The sequence below is a fragment of the Lycorma delicatula genome, chromosome 2 (assembly GCF_047948215.1).
Source record: "Lycorma delicatula isolate Av1 chromosome 2, ASM4794821v1, whole genome shotgun sequence".
In the NCBI taxonomy this organism is placed as follows: domain Eukaryota; kingdom Metazoa; phylum Arthropoda; class Insecta; order Hemiptera; family Fulgoridae; genus Lycorma; species Lycorma delicatula.
Window position 1 is genome coordinate 64,182,459 of NC_134456.1, and position 18,109 is coordinate 64,200,567.

General features: G+C 29.9%; 1 protein-coding gene across 5 annotated transcripts in view; it reads right to left on the bottom strand.

The window, feature by feature from the left end:
* Nucleotides 1-2,302: 2,302 nt before the first annotated feature.
* Nucleotides 2,303-18,109, bottom strand: part of LOC142318865 (putative phosphorylase b kinase regulatory subunit alpha) — a 149,233-nt gene continuing 133,426 nt past the window's right edge. For 2 of the 5 annotated variants that reach the window (XM_075355436.1, XM_075355435.1), the window contains 4 exons: nucleotides 11,436-11,633; nucleotides 8,105-8,158; nucleotides 5,106-5,309; nucleotides 2,304-3,381 (listed from right to left, as the gene is read on the bottom strand). In XM_075355436.1, coding sequence (XP_075211551.1) covers nucleotides 3,154-3,381; nucleotides 5,106-5,309; nucleotides 8,105-8,158; nucleotides 11,436-11,633 — 684 coding nt within the window. In that variant the 3' untranslated portion in view covers nucleotides 2,304-3,153. Of the gene's footprint in view, nucleotides 3,382-5,105; nucleotides 5,310-8,104; nucleotides 8,159-11,435; nucleotides 11,634-18,109 lie in introns of all 5 variants that reach the window. The other 3 variants (XM_075355438.1, XM_075355437.1, XM_075355439.1) reach the window with 2 other exon arrangements.

Genomic DNA, 18,109 nt, shown 5'->3' on the forward strand with positions numbered 1-18,109 from the left:
ACTCAAATAATTTTCATTAATACCTGTTATCTATTTATATCTTGTATCTTCATATATTTTGTTTAATAATCTAATTTTTATTTATAATTGTGTTCTTTGTGATGCTGCTCTGATAAATAAATGAGATGGGGCAATTCCCTCTTTTACCTGTGGAGTAGCGTATTTACCCATTCTTGAAGTGATCTATATGATGTATTATTATGTACCGAGGATTTATTAATCTTTTAATAAATCATACAGGGATAAGTAAAAATTCACAACTGGGACATTATAATACTATAAGAAATCACTGAAATGTGTGTAGTACAAAATTACATAAGACGTTAACAAAACCATACTTCCTTGAAAACAAATTATTTTCAAATCAGTAAAGTGAATAAACAAATACATATTATTTTCTTTATATGAAAAAAAAGAACACACTAATTACAAAAAAAATATAATAAACACTATTTAACAAACTAATTTTCAATAATGAAATCTTCTAAAACTTGTAAATATAAAATTATTATAACATTTACTATGTGATAAAAAGAAGGAAAAGATAATGCATCATTAATTGTTATTACAACGATAATCAACTAAAAACTAAAACTGTCCATTTATGTTATAAAATTTTTATTCTGTTAACAAAATAAGAAAAAATTTTGACAAAAATAATTCTGCTCACAACATGCCCGACTCATTGAACAGATTAAGATTAAATACTGATGTTTTTTTCACACAAAATGTGTCTTGAAAAGCAGACTAGTAGAATCTTACTTAAACACTACCCCAAATGCCAATCATGCAAAAAAAAAATGAGAAAATTTATTTATATAATATTTTATTACATGCAACAATCACACTGAGAGACAAATAAAAGATGTTTTGACTGATCTTGAAAAGGGTTGTATTTACTGTTTACAAGGATGGGCAAAAAATTAAAAGAACAAAATAAAATCAAGAACTTCATAGTAAAAATTTTACAACGTTAAACTAACAATCATGGGGAAAATTACAACTGAATAGAAAACTAATAAATTAAGATATACATATACAATGAAATAATGAGATTAGTAAAGAATAAATAGAATGAAGTGCATCAACTGGACCAAAGGATGAGGAAAACATGATATTTTTTGTTAGATAGTGAACTAACATATTAATTATTTACTTAGCTGATTCCATTCCTTTAGCTTTTCATTGAAGAGTTAATGAGACTGATGGTGTACAATAAAAATAAACTCCAGAAATGAAAGATTTATTCATTTTAAAATGTGTAATATGATTAGAATTGTTTTGTGACTGCTACTTGGCTCATAATGGTGAGATTGGAACAATATTCCTTTATGAAACATATAATTTACAATTTGACTTGGTTAAATACTACAAAAAAATGAACTAAATGAGAAATCCTACCTAGGGTAATAATTATTTCTCCAAAAGCACAAATAAACAATGCTTTTAAATTTATAAATACATGAATAAGGAAATAAAAAATCTCTAAGCTCATATTATTTTATATAAAGTATTTCATGGCCAAATTCACTGACTGAAAGTAGCATAAATAATATAGCCATAAAATATTATCACAAACAATATGCAAAGGTATGCAGCATCTCTGTTGTGGGTGGGCCATATATATTCAATATGCATGGAAATTTTAAACTGAATTGCTGGAAAATTTTTTTTTGAAAACCAGAAACATTTTATACATGTGTAGGTAGTACCATCATTTAACCCAATAATGTCCTTATTGAAAGAATTTGTTGGCTACATAGAGCTATTGCAATGTACTTTAATATGCATAATATTACATCAATGATGTTTTCTTTCTCATTAATCATATGTCATAACAATCTCAATTGGAATTTCACATGGTATTACTGTGTTTATAACACATTTCTCACATAATCAGTGTATTAAGGTTACAATGTAATTAATACAGATTTTCCTATATGATGTGAACTGGTGCAAAAAATTTAATAAAATTAAAAAAATATTATGCCAAAAAGTTGATCATAAAAACACATTAAAAAAATCAAAAAATCATCATTCAATATTTTTTTTAAATTGATCAATTTTTTCAATATTTTTTATGTAAAGTTATCAAAAACATTTTAATCTACAGATTATAAAGAATAAAAATTGGGAGTTTGTGAAAGAAGTGAAGAACTTACGTCAGTTGCGTGTTGAAAAAATCGTCCAGTGGGTAAGAAGCACTTAAATAAGGAGTAATAAATAGGTAACATAATTTTTAAAAAAATAAAGGAAAGACAAATTAAATTTATAATTTGATTTATAAGTATAAAATTTTACTTTCAATTAAAACATTCCAGGTAAAATTTTATATTTAGTGAATTAGTGCCATATAATAATTTTAACTGTAATAAAATACATATTTAAAAGTTATGCAAGTATCACAGATATTTATGACTTCCAACTATCAACATTAACAATATTGTGAGACTTGCTTCTAATTATGAATTTACTCTTAACATATGGTAATATGTCAATAATATTAATGAAATGACAACATATGACAAAAGTCATTTGTGAATTAACAAATGACAAAAGTGGAGTATTTTAGTAAATAAAGAAAACTTAAATTTTCCAATAAATCATTTATCAATAGCAATAATATTGTCTGAGTAATTTGTACAAGAATCTTTAAAAACAAAACGTCATCTGCAACATCTAACTATAAATGTTACTGGGATAATTTGGTTTTTTACAATAATATGTGTGATTCTCTAATTTATATATGTATTTATATGAAATATTTGAACATAAAAATTTGCCTGTATAAATTAAATATTGGATATATAAGTTTTAAAAACAATGTTTACTTTCAGTTATTATTAAAAGTTATTCTAGAAAAGAAATTAATCACAATAAATAAAAGTTAAGAACTTCATGATTTACCCTTCTCATAGGTAAAAAAACAACTTCAGGTATTTATTCAACCAAATAGGTAAATATTTATACAATAAATTACATCATAAAAAATACTAGTTTACAGAAATACATGGCACCTTTCATGTTAAAAAATATCAGCAATATAACAATACAGAATAAAATTTGATATATAATAATTATTCAAGACCACCTCCGGGTGAATTTGAATGCACTTTTATGTGTGTGTGTGTATGTATGCACATGTATTACTTTTTATTGAACACTGCAATCAATTTCCCCATCTTGTGGGAAACAGTTAAGTACAGTTGCACAAGCACGCATGATATATGTCATAGTACCATAGCTGCCACTAGGAGCACTGTCATAGAAATGTTGACATATATATCCAGCACCACCACACAGTAGTGCACCACCAAATGTCAAATCTCTATCCTTAACAGACTTAGCACAACAAAGTGTTGCATCACCATTTACTTTCATCTGAAATGGAAAAAAGGTATCCATATAAATTAAAGCAACAATAGTTTCTTTTTTAATATGATATACAATTCTATTAAGGTAAATAAATACTAGTATTAAATTCCTAAGTTCATTAAGGATTAAAATCTTTAATCAGTTTCTACAGAATGAAAAATATAACTAAAAATACATATAACACATAATACTTTTGAAAATAACTATAGTAGCACCTTTTAAATTTTACACTGCTGTTCAGATCTCATGTATCATTTCCTCATTATTTTATAAATAAGGAAAGTAGTGCCTTCTTCTTATTCATGTAAAGTATATAAGTTGTTACAATTCAGTTGGCCTTGTTAACTAACAGCTGACATTTTCTATTAATAGTGTATCTAATTCTAATATTGTTTAGTCCAGATTTACACATCATACAGTAAATATGTACATAGAGTAAATTACACATATAAATTAAATTAAATCATAAACATGTTAACATATAATGATCATTATAACTTATGAAAATATATTCATTAAACATAACTAACTGAACAATGTATTTTATTTACTACAAAATATGAATCACCAAATTTAATAGAGAGAATATAAATACACCTAACCAAGGTATAGCACCAAGGGTTTTTTTATTCAAATACTATAATCCTTAGGATTTGCAATATTTGTAAATGATCTGATTATTTAATTCTTTATGTATAATTACTTAGAACAATGAATAAATACCATCAGTTGATAACATCAGTAAAGATTATATAAGGTAAAATATTTATTTAAACTATCTGTTAGGGATGGCAAACAGTTGTGCGACTAGTAAGTGAAAGTAAAGAATACTTCTGTTTTCATGAATAGACTATGCATGTCACTTAAATGAACAATGGGCATCTACGAAATATATGTTAGAAGTAGATGGCATTCTGCCAATCATGAATTTAACTTTATACAAATTCATGTACTTGTTGATTTATCACTGAGGTATTAGTTTCCTTTTATATTGTTTTTAGTATGCATCAGTTACCCACAATATACAATAGTTAACCACAACACAGAAATGGCAGAAAAACAATTTTTCGATCTAGGTATAACTAATGCTAGTGCAGCTGAATTATTATTAAGTGTATCCTCCTTTTTTCTTGAATTTCAAACCTAATCTCTAATTATTACAGTTGTAATGCATTTTTTTTATATAAGAATTTTTCATTCTGTAAATGAATGGCTTTTATTATAGTTATTTAATTTTTAACAGATCACTGGGAATATAACACAGATTTATCTTCAATACTGACTTTTAATCAGTGCAAGTTATTTTTTAACTGTTTATTGTTTATAAAAATTAGTCATTTAACTTTAATTCAGAATAAAGAAAATAAAAAGGATTATCTAGTGCTGTTGTTTCTGTCCATAGGCAAACTATTTTAATTTTACATTATGTTCATATTTTTTATGACATATGTTTATAAAATCAAGGTGATTTTTGCTGTATCAATATATATATTTTTCATAATATTAAACACCTTTTGTTCATTGAGCTGGTCTTTGAAACACAGAGTACTTAATATACTTTATGTTTCAAGACCAGATCAATGGACAAAAGGTGTTTAATCTAAAATTAGATATTTTAAATATTTCATCATTTATAATTTTGCACATCATGTTTTTAAGTAATATATTAAAAGTGATTGGTAAGGTATAACTGTTGTAAAAATATTATGTACAATTGAAGTAAATTTTACCTGATCTTCTAGAAAAATCTGATTGGCTTTGTGAACAAGATTTTCAACAGCTATGACACCACCCAGACTATCAACAACATCATATTCAGCAATAATAGTTAGCACCATCAATGCTTCAACAACTAACTGCCTATACTCAGGCTGAGGTATTGCATTCAATACTGTTTCAACTGCCAATGCGAATTTCAGTTCGCCAGATGTCATCTAAAAAAAATATACAATTTTCATATTCAATAGAGGTCTGTAAATAAAGTAGTGAGACTAATTTTTAGCAGCCAAAGTGGCAACAGTGTAAAGTTACTAGTAAACATATGGTTAAATGAACAGCTGATTTATATTAGGTATTAATATTTTTAATTTATTGTTATGTCAGACGTAAACAAACTTTTCGTGAAACAAGTTTTTGTTGTGCATTACAAAAATGAGTGATTCTAATTATTAGCAACGTTGTGTAATCAAGTTTTATGTTCTTGGTGAGAATGCTACTAAAACTTTTTAAAAATTGAAAAGGGCATATGGAGATGACGCTCTGTCACGAGTCCAGGTTTTTAGGTGGTTTAAAGCATTTTCAGATGGCTGGGGATCAGTTGTGGCCAATCCATGCTCTGGAAAACTGTTAACGTCAAAAAGTGACAACAATGTTGAGTGAATCAGAGACTTGATACGGTACGACTGGCGATTAACTGTTAGAATGATTTCAAAACAATTGAATTTGAACCATACCATCAAATTTTGACAAAAGAATTGGACATGAAAAAAGTTTGTGCAAAACTGGTCCCAAAAATCCAAACTGTTCAACAGAAAAACAACAGGGTGGAAATGTGCCGCAATATTCTATGGTGAATTGAAACTGATCCTGATTTTCTAAAAACACTTATTACTGTTGATGAATCTTGGATATTTGAGTACAACTCAGGAACAGAACACCAGAGTAAGGAGTAGCACAGTTCAAACTTACCACACTCCAAAAAAGCAAAAATGAGCAAATCAAAAATCGAAACCATACTAATTTGTTTCTTTGATAGTAATGGCATTGTCCATAAGGAGGTTTGCCTACAGGACAGACTGTAAATCAATATGTTTACCGAGAAATTCTTGAAAGACTGTGGAAAACAGTTGCCTGTGCGAGACCAGCCATTAAAGACATCTGGATGCCGCATCATGACAATCAATGCACCTTGTCACACTGCACTCTCAATTAATGAGTTTTTGGCAAGAAAAACATTCCTGTAGTTCCTCAACCACCTTATTTACTTGAGTACCTGCGACTTTTTCCTGTCCCCAAATTTAAAAAACACCTCGAGGGATACCATTTTGGAACAGTAGAAAACATTAAAAAAAATTAACTGACCATCTGAAGGATATTCTGGTTTCTGAGTTTCATCACTGTTATGAAGAGTGGGAAAACTGTTTGAAGCATTGTGTGGCTTCCCAAGGGAACTATTACAAAGATGATAGAGTCCATGTATAATTGGATTATTAACAGTTTTTCTGAACCAGTTTCATTACTTTATTTACAGACCTCGTATATCCAATAAAACAAAGTATTATGGTTTACTTCTACTAATTCCACTCTTGAAAAGCACATTGCATTAGGGAAAGAATGTAAAAATTCCTTCTCATAATCTGGAAAAGTAAAGCATTCTAATGCTTTAGTCTTAAAAGATATTTCACCAATAAATGTGAGATAAATTACCACCAATTAACTTAAGGTGACTGTGGCCACAGTATGTCTTGATCACTTTTAAAATACACTGAAATGTACTTGTTCTAACTGGTTATTATCAAGCTAATACCACCAATTTCAATTGGGAAAGCTGGGCGCTATAATAAAACAAACTTTTAAGCTTCCATATTTATAAGCATATAGGCATAATTTTTAGTGTTTCTGATTGATGAATACAATTCTAGTTGCCTGACTGGTGAAATATCTTCTGACCATACAATTACTAAAAATAGTATCATTCCAGTTTTTACCATTCACACTAACATATTACAAATTTTAATTAGAAACTAAATAAATGAATGATTCTTTTGAAAACTTATGAATTATTTTCCTAATTATTAGCAGTTGTGAAAGACATTTTTTAAGTGTTGAGAAAAATCAAAAATAGTCTTCAAAAAATGCAGTGCATCTTGGAGGAGTCACAAAGATGTTCAGGTTTGTCTGATGAACTTAAGCTGCAAGTTGGTCTTTTTAACAACTCCTGAAGAGGAAACAAGTCCACAAACACCAATCTTACTCAACATAAAAAATACCACCCCCACTATGTTACATTAAAAAAATGATGATTTAATTCTTCAGCCTTTAGAAAGAGCCAGTAGTGAAAAATCCAATTTGTAAGGCATTCATTCATGAAAAAAGAGATCAAGGATTAGATGCAGGGAGATAGAAGAGAATTGTGAGTTTCTTGGAAGGTCTGACTAGTTTATCATTATGGAAAGGCTTTTTCATCTAGTGTCAACCTTTATGAAAGAGTGGTAGCATTTCTGCACTTCATCTGGAAGATTCTGGGTTCAATTCTTGGTCAGGTTTGGCATTTTTCAATCACTAAAAAATTCATCCTTCCTAAGTAATTATACTTATGATTAGCATATAATTACTAAGTTAAAATAAATGTTTTCTAATCATCACCTAATAGTCACGATATATGAAATATGGTATTGATAGGATATCATTGAGTGAAACCAAATCTGATAAATCGTTGTCAGATATTGAGATTATAATAAATTTTATGTTTAGTACTTTAAAATTATATGCTTACTGCTAATAGCAATTTTTATTAGACTTTGATCAACCTACTTTCACACAGTACTCATTCTAATTATTTACTTTGTGATCATTTGTTTAAAACCAACCAGTAGTAAGACAAGAATGCACTGCAATTCTCTACAAATAATATAATGCACAACATTTTCTATTGGAAAGTTAGAATAATTTCATTAAAGTGATTATAAAAGTAGAAGATAATATTGAAATTCTGTACAATAAAACTGACCTCCTGAGTAAGATTTTGAGGTAAAAGACGACCCTCTATAGCTAGACCTTGGCACTGAAAAAAAATAAATAGAGAATTAAGAAAACTAAAAACACTTACACACATTAAGTTGATCATTTTTATTTTTCAATGTTATAACATGTCATATATATGAAATTACACACAACACAAAAAGTTAGTTCATTATACCGAATGATCAATTTAAAAGACACCGCTATTTTCTTTTGTGAATGTTTATATCAGAATTTGTTGTAGTGGGAATAATTCATTTGAATGAGGGAAATTTAGTGTATTACAGTTGATGTGTGAGAGAAAGACTGTTAGACTGGATCGTAACTGACTCAGTACTGGTTACATCTATTGATACATTGTTAATTGCTTGAACAGTGTTGTGTCAATATGTGTTTAACAATAGAAGAACATCAAACGGCATTTTGCCATGTGTTCTTATATTTAGTGCATGAATGAATTTACTGAAAAATTCAACAAGGTGGCACCAACAAAAAAGCTATTGAGAAATTGGTAAAAAATTACATAATACAGGTTCTGTTTGTGACAAAACACGAATCAGGAAGAGGACAATTTTAACAGAAGAGGTGATGAATACAATTAAGGAGAAAATGGTTGCATTCCCACACACACACACATTTTGTATCATTTTAGTTGCTGTTATTACTGTTAACTTCTTCCAGGTATTCGTAGTACCACAGTAGCTCTATCATCTGGATACTGTTACTTTGACTTTGTAAAATATCAATTACAAATACTGATATTAAACACTCCAACTACTAAATTAAAAAAAAAAAAAAACTTTAGGTGATTCAATAAGAAATTTTATAAAGTACTTAAAAATGTTGTAAGTATATTTTAAATGATGTTACTTTACATGAGGCATACATAAAGCAGTCAACTTGCTAGTGCTGTAATTGTAAGTCTGAGAATTGTAATTATTAGAATATTATATTAGGTTTAATATTCATACTCACAGTATAGTATGTACACAATATAGTAACTTAAACAAAAAAAAAGGTTACAAAAACAGTAATCCTTCATGAACAAATACAAATGAAGGATTTTAAACATATCAAAATTTGTCTCTTAAAATATTTAACTACAACAGAATAACAGCATGCAGGATGAAATACACTAAAAGTACTGTTTAACAGCTATTTATTAGAACAATCTTCATTTAAAATAAATTTAAAAATGACAATTACTTCATTATATTAAAATTTAACTCTGTAAAGATTCAGTTTCAGAAGATTTAAATGAGCTGTTTTGATATTTCTACCAGAAAAAAATTTAAGATTTCTAAGTTCCAGGGAAGTATGGAAAACTGTTTCATAGTTTTTAGTTTTTCTGTTTGTTTTTCATTCAGTACCTGAAAAATTTTGAGGGGACTAATGTCGTGAAAATAAAGTGATAAATAATCTAATTTTTATACAACTGAAGTTATACCAGACAGTACACTTTCCAATATGGGTATATAACACTTCGAACTGCTGGAAAATGTGACAAACTGTTACATAATGCACAATCTTTAAGATTCTTTCAAAAAAAGTTTACAGACAAAATTAAAATTGCTAGTAACTATTCTCTATGTTGTTATTTTAATTTTTATGTCTATCTTTTAAGTAATATTATTTTTTGGAAGATAATACTTAGAATTGCAAGGACAGTAACAATTTTGTATACGAGGTGCGACAATAAAGTAATGAGACTGATTTTTCTTTGCAAGATGTGGCAACCCTGCAGCTTGTGTAGGCACACTATCTTTGACCTTGGTCTATAAGCTACTTCTAGTCTAAGCGGCACATTGATGCAACTACTCAGTCGTGAGTTGTGCTGAAATAAGTGAACACGTGTTTGTGTCTCTTGTCACAGAAATGAAACCGCAAAATATTGCGCAACGTTATGTCATTTCTTTTTGCGTTAAATTGGGTGAAAACGCGACGACAACTTACGGTAAGCTTCAGAAGGCTTTTGGAGAGGAGGAGGTTATGTCAAGAGCTCAAGTTTTTCGGTGGCATAAAATTTTTAGTGAAGGGCGAATGTTGAAGATGAAGACCGCAGTGGACGACCATCAACCTCACGGACAGATGTCAACTTGACCAGGGTGCGTGAAATCGTACGATCTGATCGAAGATTATCCGTGAAAATGATTGCAGAAGAACTCAACATCAATCGAGAAACGGTTCGTCTAATATTAACTGAAGATCTTTGTATGAGAAAGATTTGTGCAAAAATGATCCCCAAAAATCTCACACAACAACAGTGAGAAACACGGAAAAATGTGGCAGCCGATCTGTTAGACCAAACGGAAATCAATCCAGATTTGTTGAGCCGTGTTATCAAGGTTGGTTTTTTCAATACGCCAAAGTTCACAATGGTGCTCAAAGGGATCACCCAGACCAAAAAAAGTTTGCATGTCAAAGTCAGAAGTGAAATGCATGCTTGTGTGCTTCTTCGATTCCAAGGGAATTGTTCATAAGAGTGGGTGCCTCTCCTGGACAAACAGTTAACTAATATTTCTACTTTCTATTTTAGAAAGACTTCGTAAACGAGTTGATCGTGTCCGTGCCAACATTGCTGATAATTGGATTCTGCACGATAATGCGCCATCCCATACTGCTATATCAGTACAGCAATTTTTAACCTCAAAACAAATTTCAGTACTACCACAGCCACCTTATTCACCAGATATCGCTCCATGCGACTTTTTTATATTTCCAAGAGTCAAAATGGCGGTCAAGGGACACCACCATTTGCAAACAACACAAGATGTCCAAAAAGCTGTGACGAGGGACACAAATACGTTTTCACTTATTACAGCACAACTCACGACTGAGCAGTTGCATCACATTGATGCAACTGCTACTTCTAGTCCAAGCGGCACATTGCCGCTTATAGACCAAGGTCAAAGATGGTGTGCCTATGCAAGCTGCAGGGTTGCCACATCTTGCAAAGAAAAATCAGTCTCATTACTTTATTGTCGCACCTCGTATATCATGCATAATCTTGAAAATCAATATGTAAAATGTTATGGCCATGCCTACAATATCAGTTCCATTCCTCATCTCAACAATCCCTTTCACTACAGTACATAACTAATACTGAGCTGTTTTGGATAGAAGTAACTAAACAGTTACTAACTCACTGTTCAAAGTACAGTTACTTACTTACTTTTTAAAGTAGTAAAAAACATTAAAATGACATTAGATGAAATGAGAATAAAGTAAGGTAAATAAAGCACTTGTAATTTCCAGTAAAAAAGGAAATTATACAGCATTATTGCTTTATTATAATAAAAAATATAATATAATACACATACCCGTTCTAGAACAGACCAGACTCTAGGATAAAAATCACGAGGTACTCGATTAAGAGCTCCATCAAGACGTCTTCTACGCAACCACTGACCCTGTCTATCTTCTTCACCAATACTAGATGCTATACTACACGTATCACCAATGCTACCAGCAGCCCCAAAACTGGTATCAATTCCAACAATACCTCCTATTTGACTTTTCTAAACAAATTTTGAATTATATAAGCTGGTTTCTGAGCCAACAATATGATTTTTCAATAAATTATTATTCAAATTACATTAAAATGCTTTTATAATAATTTTATAATTTATAATTCTACATTGCTGAATGACTAACTTAAAAGGATTTTAAATGTAATAGTTTATAACAAAAATACTTAATAAAACAAAAACATATAAATCACTAAATTAACAAGAAATAAAATAATTACAACAAACAATCAATGAAAACACTATCATTGTAAAATCGGTTATTATAATATAATAAAATGATTAAAGTTTTATGTTAGCTTAAAACTTTTATATTGTTATTATGTATAGGTGTGAATTTCATGATTTTAAATTCAGTTTTTAGTAAATTTTTCTGATTTTTAAGTTCTGTGGCAATTCTTCAGCAGCAAAATAATGGAAGATGTTCTTAACAAATATATTCACAATATATAAAACATTATACGTTTATAATGAATAACACAGTTTTGGTTGTATCTACATCAGATCTTTTATTACAAAGAAAAAAGCTGGCAATGAATTGCATAACTTTCCCGGTTATGACAGTCAAGTTATGCAATCCATTTTGGAAAATACTTTCTCAATTCATTTAATTGAATATACATTTAAATGCATTTTGATTATATTTAAATCTTTTAATATTATTTTTGAAGCCAATATACTCAACAAAATAAAGCAGTAACCCCAAATATTTAATCAGCATTACAATTAAAAAAAATATGTTTTTGACTTTTGAAAGTTCAGGTGTTTTTTAAATGAAAACATTCATCAAAACTGATTTTAAATAAATAAATAAAAAAATAGAAAAAATCTTCTTAATTTGGGAGCTTTCCCATCACGAAAAAAGTTTATTACAAAAAGGAAATGATAATTTAAATGAGTAGAAATGGTACAAGAGAAGTGGGGAGACGCATCATCATGCTGGAAGTATATTATAGACCTCGGTAACATGTATACTATTGTAAATAAGTATGACTACTTCAATGGCAAATGGTACAAATTACACTTCCCTAAAACTTTCGCTAACAACAGCGCAGTTCACAATACCTATACACTTATTGTACCTTACAAAATAATTTAAACACTAATATAGTATTGAACTGCTGTTATTTTATTGTCAACTTCTAAATAATAATTTTTCAAATAAGTTATTGCATTTCTGTCATTAATAAAAAAATTATTATCCAAGTAATTTTTATTTATTTATTTTAATTTTATAATTGTTATGTAATTTCCAGTTTTTCAATGTTTTTTATGGCAATTTTAACAGTAAATCTTGTTCTTATAAATTTTTCACATCCCAAATGGAGAATTTGGTTTTTGTTTACTAAAAACACTTCTGGCAAATAAAAAAAAATAGAAGTACTTTTCTAACAAATATAGTAATGTGTTCTGTTTTTAAATATAATTTGATTTTTTTATAACTTTTCTTTGTTTTAGTCAAATTATCTTATACCAATTTGTTCAGAATTAAATTCTCTACAAGTTTTGTTTACAAAGTATGTATGTCAAACATAAAAAAACAGAGTTCCCCCCCCCCCCAATTTATTGCTTTTCATCCTAGATATCTCAAAAACTACTGTGGATATGGTTCTGGGTCCTATTTTATTAAAAAATTTTCAAATCAAAAATCAAGAAATCACTAATTCTGTTCCTTAATTAAGATCCTAAAAATTTCAGTATGACTTCATTACCCAACCGAAATTTTTAACTATCCACAACTTACAAATTAAGCATTTTAGTACATATGAGTGGTTATCTCTAGACAGTTTCATTGTCAAAAAGTTTATTCCGAAAACTTCATAAATATTTTTTATTTCTTTTTAACTACATACATACCTTATACTACTTTTCTATATAATTGTCACATGAATTAAGACATTTATCGTAGCGATATGCCTGCTTCAATGTACCCTTGTCGTATTCTTCTGCTGCCAGTCCATTTAGCCACTGATTTAACAGCATTTTAAGTTCATCACATGCGAATTGCTTACCACTGAAAAATTCTTTCAATTTCCCAACAAATAGTAATCAGAAGGAGCTAAGTTCAGACTATATAGTGGATAATTGCAAATTTCCTATCCAAATGTTCTCAGTAAATCACGTGTCAGACCCGCAACATATGGATGTGCATTATTGTGCAGCAGGACGATGTCGTCAGTCAGCCGCCCACGTTGCCGATTTTGAATGGCATGTTGTAACTTACATAGAGTTTTGCAGTAGACTTCTGTATTAAAAGTCATTCCACATGGCATGAAATCAAACAGCAGTATGCCAAACCAATCCCAAAAGACTGTGACCATCTGTTTGCATCCATATGGCTGTGGCTTGACCTTTGTTGGTCTGGTTGGTGATTGAGAATAACGCCATTCATTTCACTACCGTTTTGCTCTCTGGCATGTAATATAAAATCCATGTTTCATCACTGGTAACAATTGAATTAAGGAACTCGTCACCTTTTTCTGTGTAGCACATCAAAAATTCCAATGCAGATCCCATTCAAATTTCTTTGTGACATTCCATTAAGACGTGCAGCACCCAACATGCACAAACTTTTCTAAAGCCTAAATGGTCATGAACAATGAGACAGATAAAAACAGCTCTTGAAACATCAGGAAAAAAAAGGGCCGAGTCGAAAAACATTGAGCGATGATCTTTTCTGATTTCATCATAGACTTGTTTCAACAAGTCTTCTGTGATTATCAAGGGCCTCCCTGAACGTTCTTCATCACACACATTAATACTGTTATTTATAAATCTTTCACACCATTTTCAGACATTTCTTTCATTCATTACATTTATCACCGTTCACAGCAACAACTGCATATGAATTTCAGCCAGCATATTGTTGTGATGGTTTAAAAAATGTATGACTCCACGTATTTCAGTCAGCAGCAACATCGATTTTCCAATTCATTTTATAACATAATAACTCAAACGTAATCAGATACTATAACACAACAACTTACACACAATAATGCAATGTGTACATTACTAGCATGGCCATGAACAACACAGGTTCACCAACCTTACAGACAGAAATTTCCCACCGGTCTTTACTTTAGAGATATCCCTTGTGTATGTTTATGTGAACTTTTGCTACTTTACAAGTACAATAGGTTATGAAAGACTCAGAAGAACTTTGATACACCTGTGTTCATGTATATATCACCCACCATTTTTGAAAAATTTTTAAATTTTAATTAAAGTATTTTTTTCATTTTTCACCATATAGTAAGGATTTTAAGCTCCCATAATGTATTTTGTTAGCTCATTTTTTATTTTTTAACTTTGTTAACATAATTTGTAAGCTATAAATAAACAATGTTAGACAAAGAATTAAATTACAACTTATTAGAATAACAGTCACAAATTATGGCATCATATCTAATACTGAAGAGTGAGCCTTCATGGACAAGTTTAATCATGTCTGTGCGGTCAAAACATGTAGCTGAAAACACAGCAGTGTTGTTTGTATTAAGCGCTGGATTTAGGAATGAATTAATTTTGTTCAGTCCTATTGCTGCATTAAGTTTTTTTTAATAGTGCAGCGTCATAATGCACTAAATTGTGTAAATGATGTGGATGCCTTTTGTTATGTGTGTGAAGAATTTAAAATCTAATAGAAAAAACATTACACATTTAATTAAAAAAGCATTTCATTTGTACTTTCAGTGTAAAATTGGTGATCAGGATATTACGTGGGCTCCCCTGAGAATGGCTGAAAGGTAGGCTTTGCCATTTGGTATACCTATGGTCTGGCATGAACCAAAAGATCATGTAACCGACTGTTACTTTTGTTTAACAAGTGTGTCTGGAATTTCTAAAACATCTAAACATACTGTAAAATAAACTTCATTGCAATCTGCAATCAGGCCTGTACCTCACAGTGAAATTATTCCAGTTCCTGAGCCACCTGTAAATGTATGTTTTGAAAGCAATGATGAAGAATTGGGCAGCACTAAAGAAAATAATGATTTTGATTTTGAAGTATCTTTCAATAAACCACATCTTATATTACAAGGTGAATTAAATGACTTGGTTAGGGATTTAAATTTATCAAAAAATCAAGCTGAACTGTTAGGATCAAAACTGTAAAGTTAGAATTTTCTTCAAAAATATACAAAAATGTTGGGCTTTCAAAGCCGACAAAAAGAACTTTCTCAGTACTTTATTAATGATAATTTGTTTATTGTACAAATATTGATAAATTTATGTTGCACTTAGGTCAAGTTCATAAACCTGAGGACTGGCGCCTTTTCATAGATTTGTCCAAGTATAGTTTAAAAGTGGAGTGGTTCTACTACACAACGGTAACAAATATCCTTTGATACCAATCGCTTATGATATTAATTTGAAAGAGACAAAAATGTGATGAAAGACGTTCTTGAAAAATTAAATTATAAAAAACATAGCTGGAATATATGTGATGATCTGAAAGTTATAGCTATTTTGTTAGGCATGCAGTTACCAAAGAATAGAAGAAATGAGACAACTTAACTCCAAATGAAAAAAATATTATTCATAAGCCCTTAGTTGAACCCAAAAAAATATTTTTACTCCCTCTCCATATCAAGCTAGGACTAATGAAAAATTTTGTAAAAGCAATAAAGAAGGATAGTCCTGAATTTTTGCACATCAGCAGAAATTTCCAAATGTAAGTGAAGGAAAAATTAAAGAAGGAATATTTGCTGGTCCTCGACAAAGATGATGTATTTAACTTAATGTTAAATAATGTAGAAAGTGCAGCTTGGGCTTCATTTACGTTTGAAAAATTCATCTCGGCAAACAAAAAAAAGACAAATTCCATGATATTGTTAATAACTTCTTACTTCATACAGAGCTATGGAATGTAATATGTCTTTGAAAATACATTTCCTTCACTCACATCTGGATTTTTTCCTGGACAACCTTGGAGACATAAGTGACGAACAAGGTGAACGTTTACACAGGCATTTCGGTGATGGAAAGTTGCTATAAAGAGAAATGGAATACTAAAATGCTAGCCCATTACTGTAGGACATTAATTTGGGATGTGCCTGAGGCTATTTATAAAAGAAAAGCATCTGCGAAATCATTCTAACACAGGTATTGCCATGCAAAATTATATAAATTTTACATATTTTAACTGTATTTTCCCTTAATTTTTTCTGAAGCGTAATTTATTTAAAACTAAGGGTGATAGAAAGATTGTATTTAAAGATCTGTAATGTATGCAAAAAAGCAATTCAAGAAATGGTTCACACTTAGAAAAACAATTTAAAAAAAATTATTTTTGTCTATCAGTGTTATATTTTAAATTCCATTAGTATAAACCACCTAGTACAGAATACTGAGATAAGATAAATCTTACCTCAATTTTACCATGGAAGTACTTTTGCAGGATTCTGCATCCAAAGTCATTATTAAAATATTTAATTAAACTTCATTAAATATTAAGCTAACCTTAATTAAATATTTCAATCATGACTGAGGACGTGGGATCTCACAAAAGTACTTTCATGGTAAAATTGAAGTAAGACAAATTATCTTAATATTCTGTACTAGGTGATTTATTATTATTATTATTATTATTACCTTTTATGACCACATAGGATCACTTTAGTCAGTTATCCAAGTCTCATCAATGGGACTGTTTGGGCCTTGTGGTCCGCCCAGTACTTTTTCATACATTCAGATCTTTGTGCCCTTTCTAGTGTTGAAAACAACAATTGTTTTTGTTCTTGATTTTCCTGTTTAATTTTATCTTATCTGTGGTGTCTATTGGTGTAGGACCAATTTCCTTCAGATCCTCTCTTATTTCTCTGATCCATTGCATCCTATCTTGGAGTCAAAATTATACTGTAGTAGCTGTAAGTCTTGAACCAATGCATCCTCATAATATGTCCAAAAAATCCCAGTCTCCTCTTACACATGGAATCAGTGATGATAGGTTCTAAATCTTTGAACATGTCTTTGTTGGGGCACAATCCACCACTGCCCATCGTTCTGGTACTTTTTATTGATGCAGGTTCTTTTGATTTTCTGGAGTCTGTCTGTTTTTAATTGTTTGCTCAAGGTAGAAGAGTGTTTCTACTGCATAAGTGGCTTCTGGTTTTTTAACTGTGTTGTAGTGTCTTATTTTTGCGTTTATTGATATGTATTTTTTACTGTAACTGTACCAGGTTAATTTTTTAGCTTTAGCTAGTTTATTTCTTCGCTCGACATACTGTGGATATGGAAAATAATGCGGATTATAACCTGTACCCCCAAAAAATCTGAATATCTGAAAAAATCTGAATATCTGAAAAAATAAAATAGGATGAAGAAATGCTAGTCACCTTACTACGGTATTCAATATCAGTGTAAAACACATCATAAATCATTTGAAATTTTCAACAATACACTTCTAAATATAACATCTGTCAATTGGTCACGACCAATTTTAAAGCCTTGGAATTCCCAAAAAC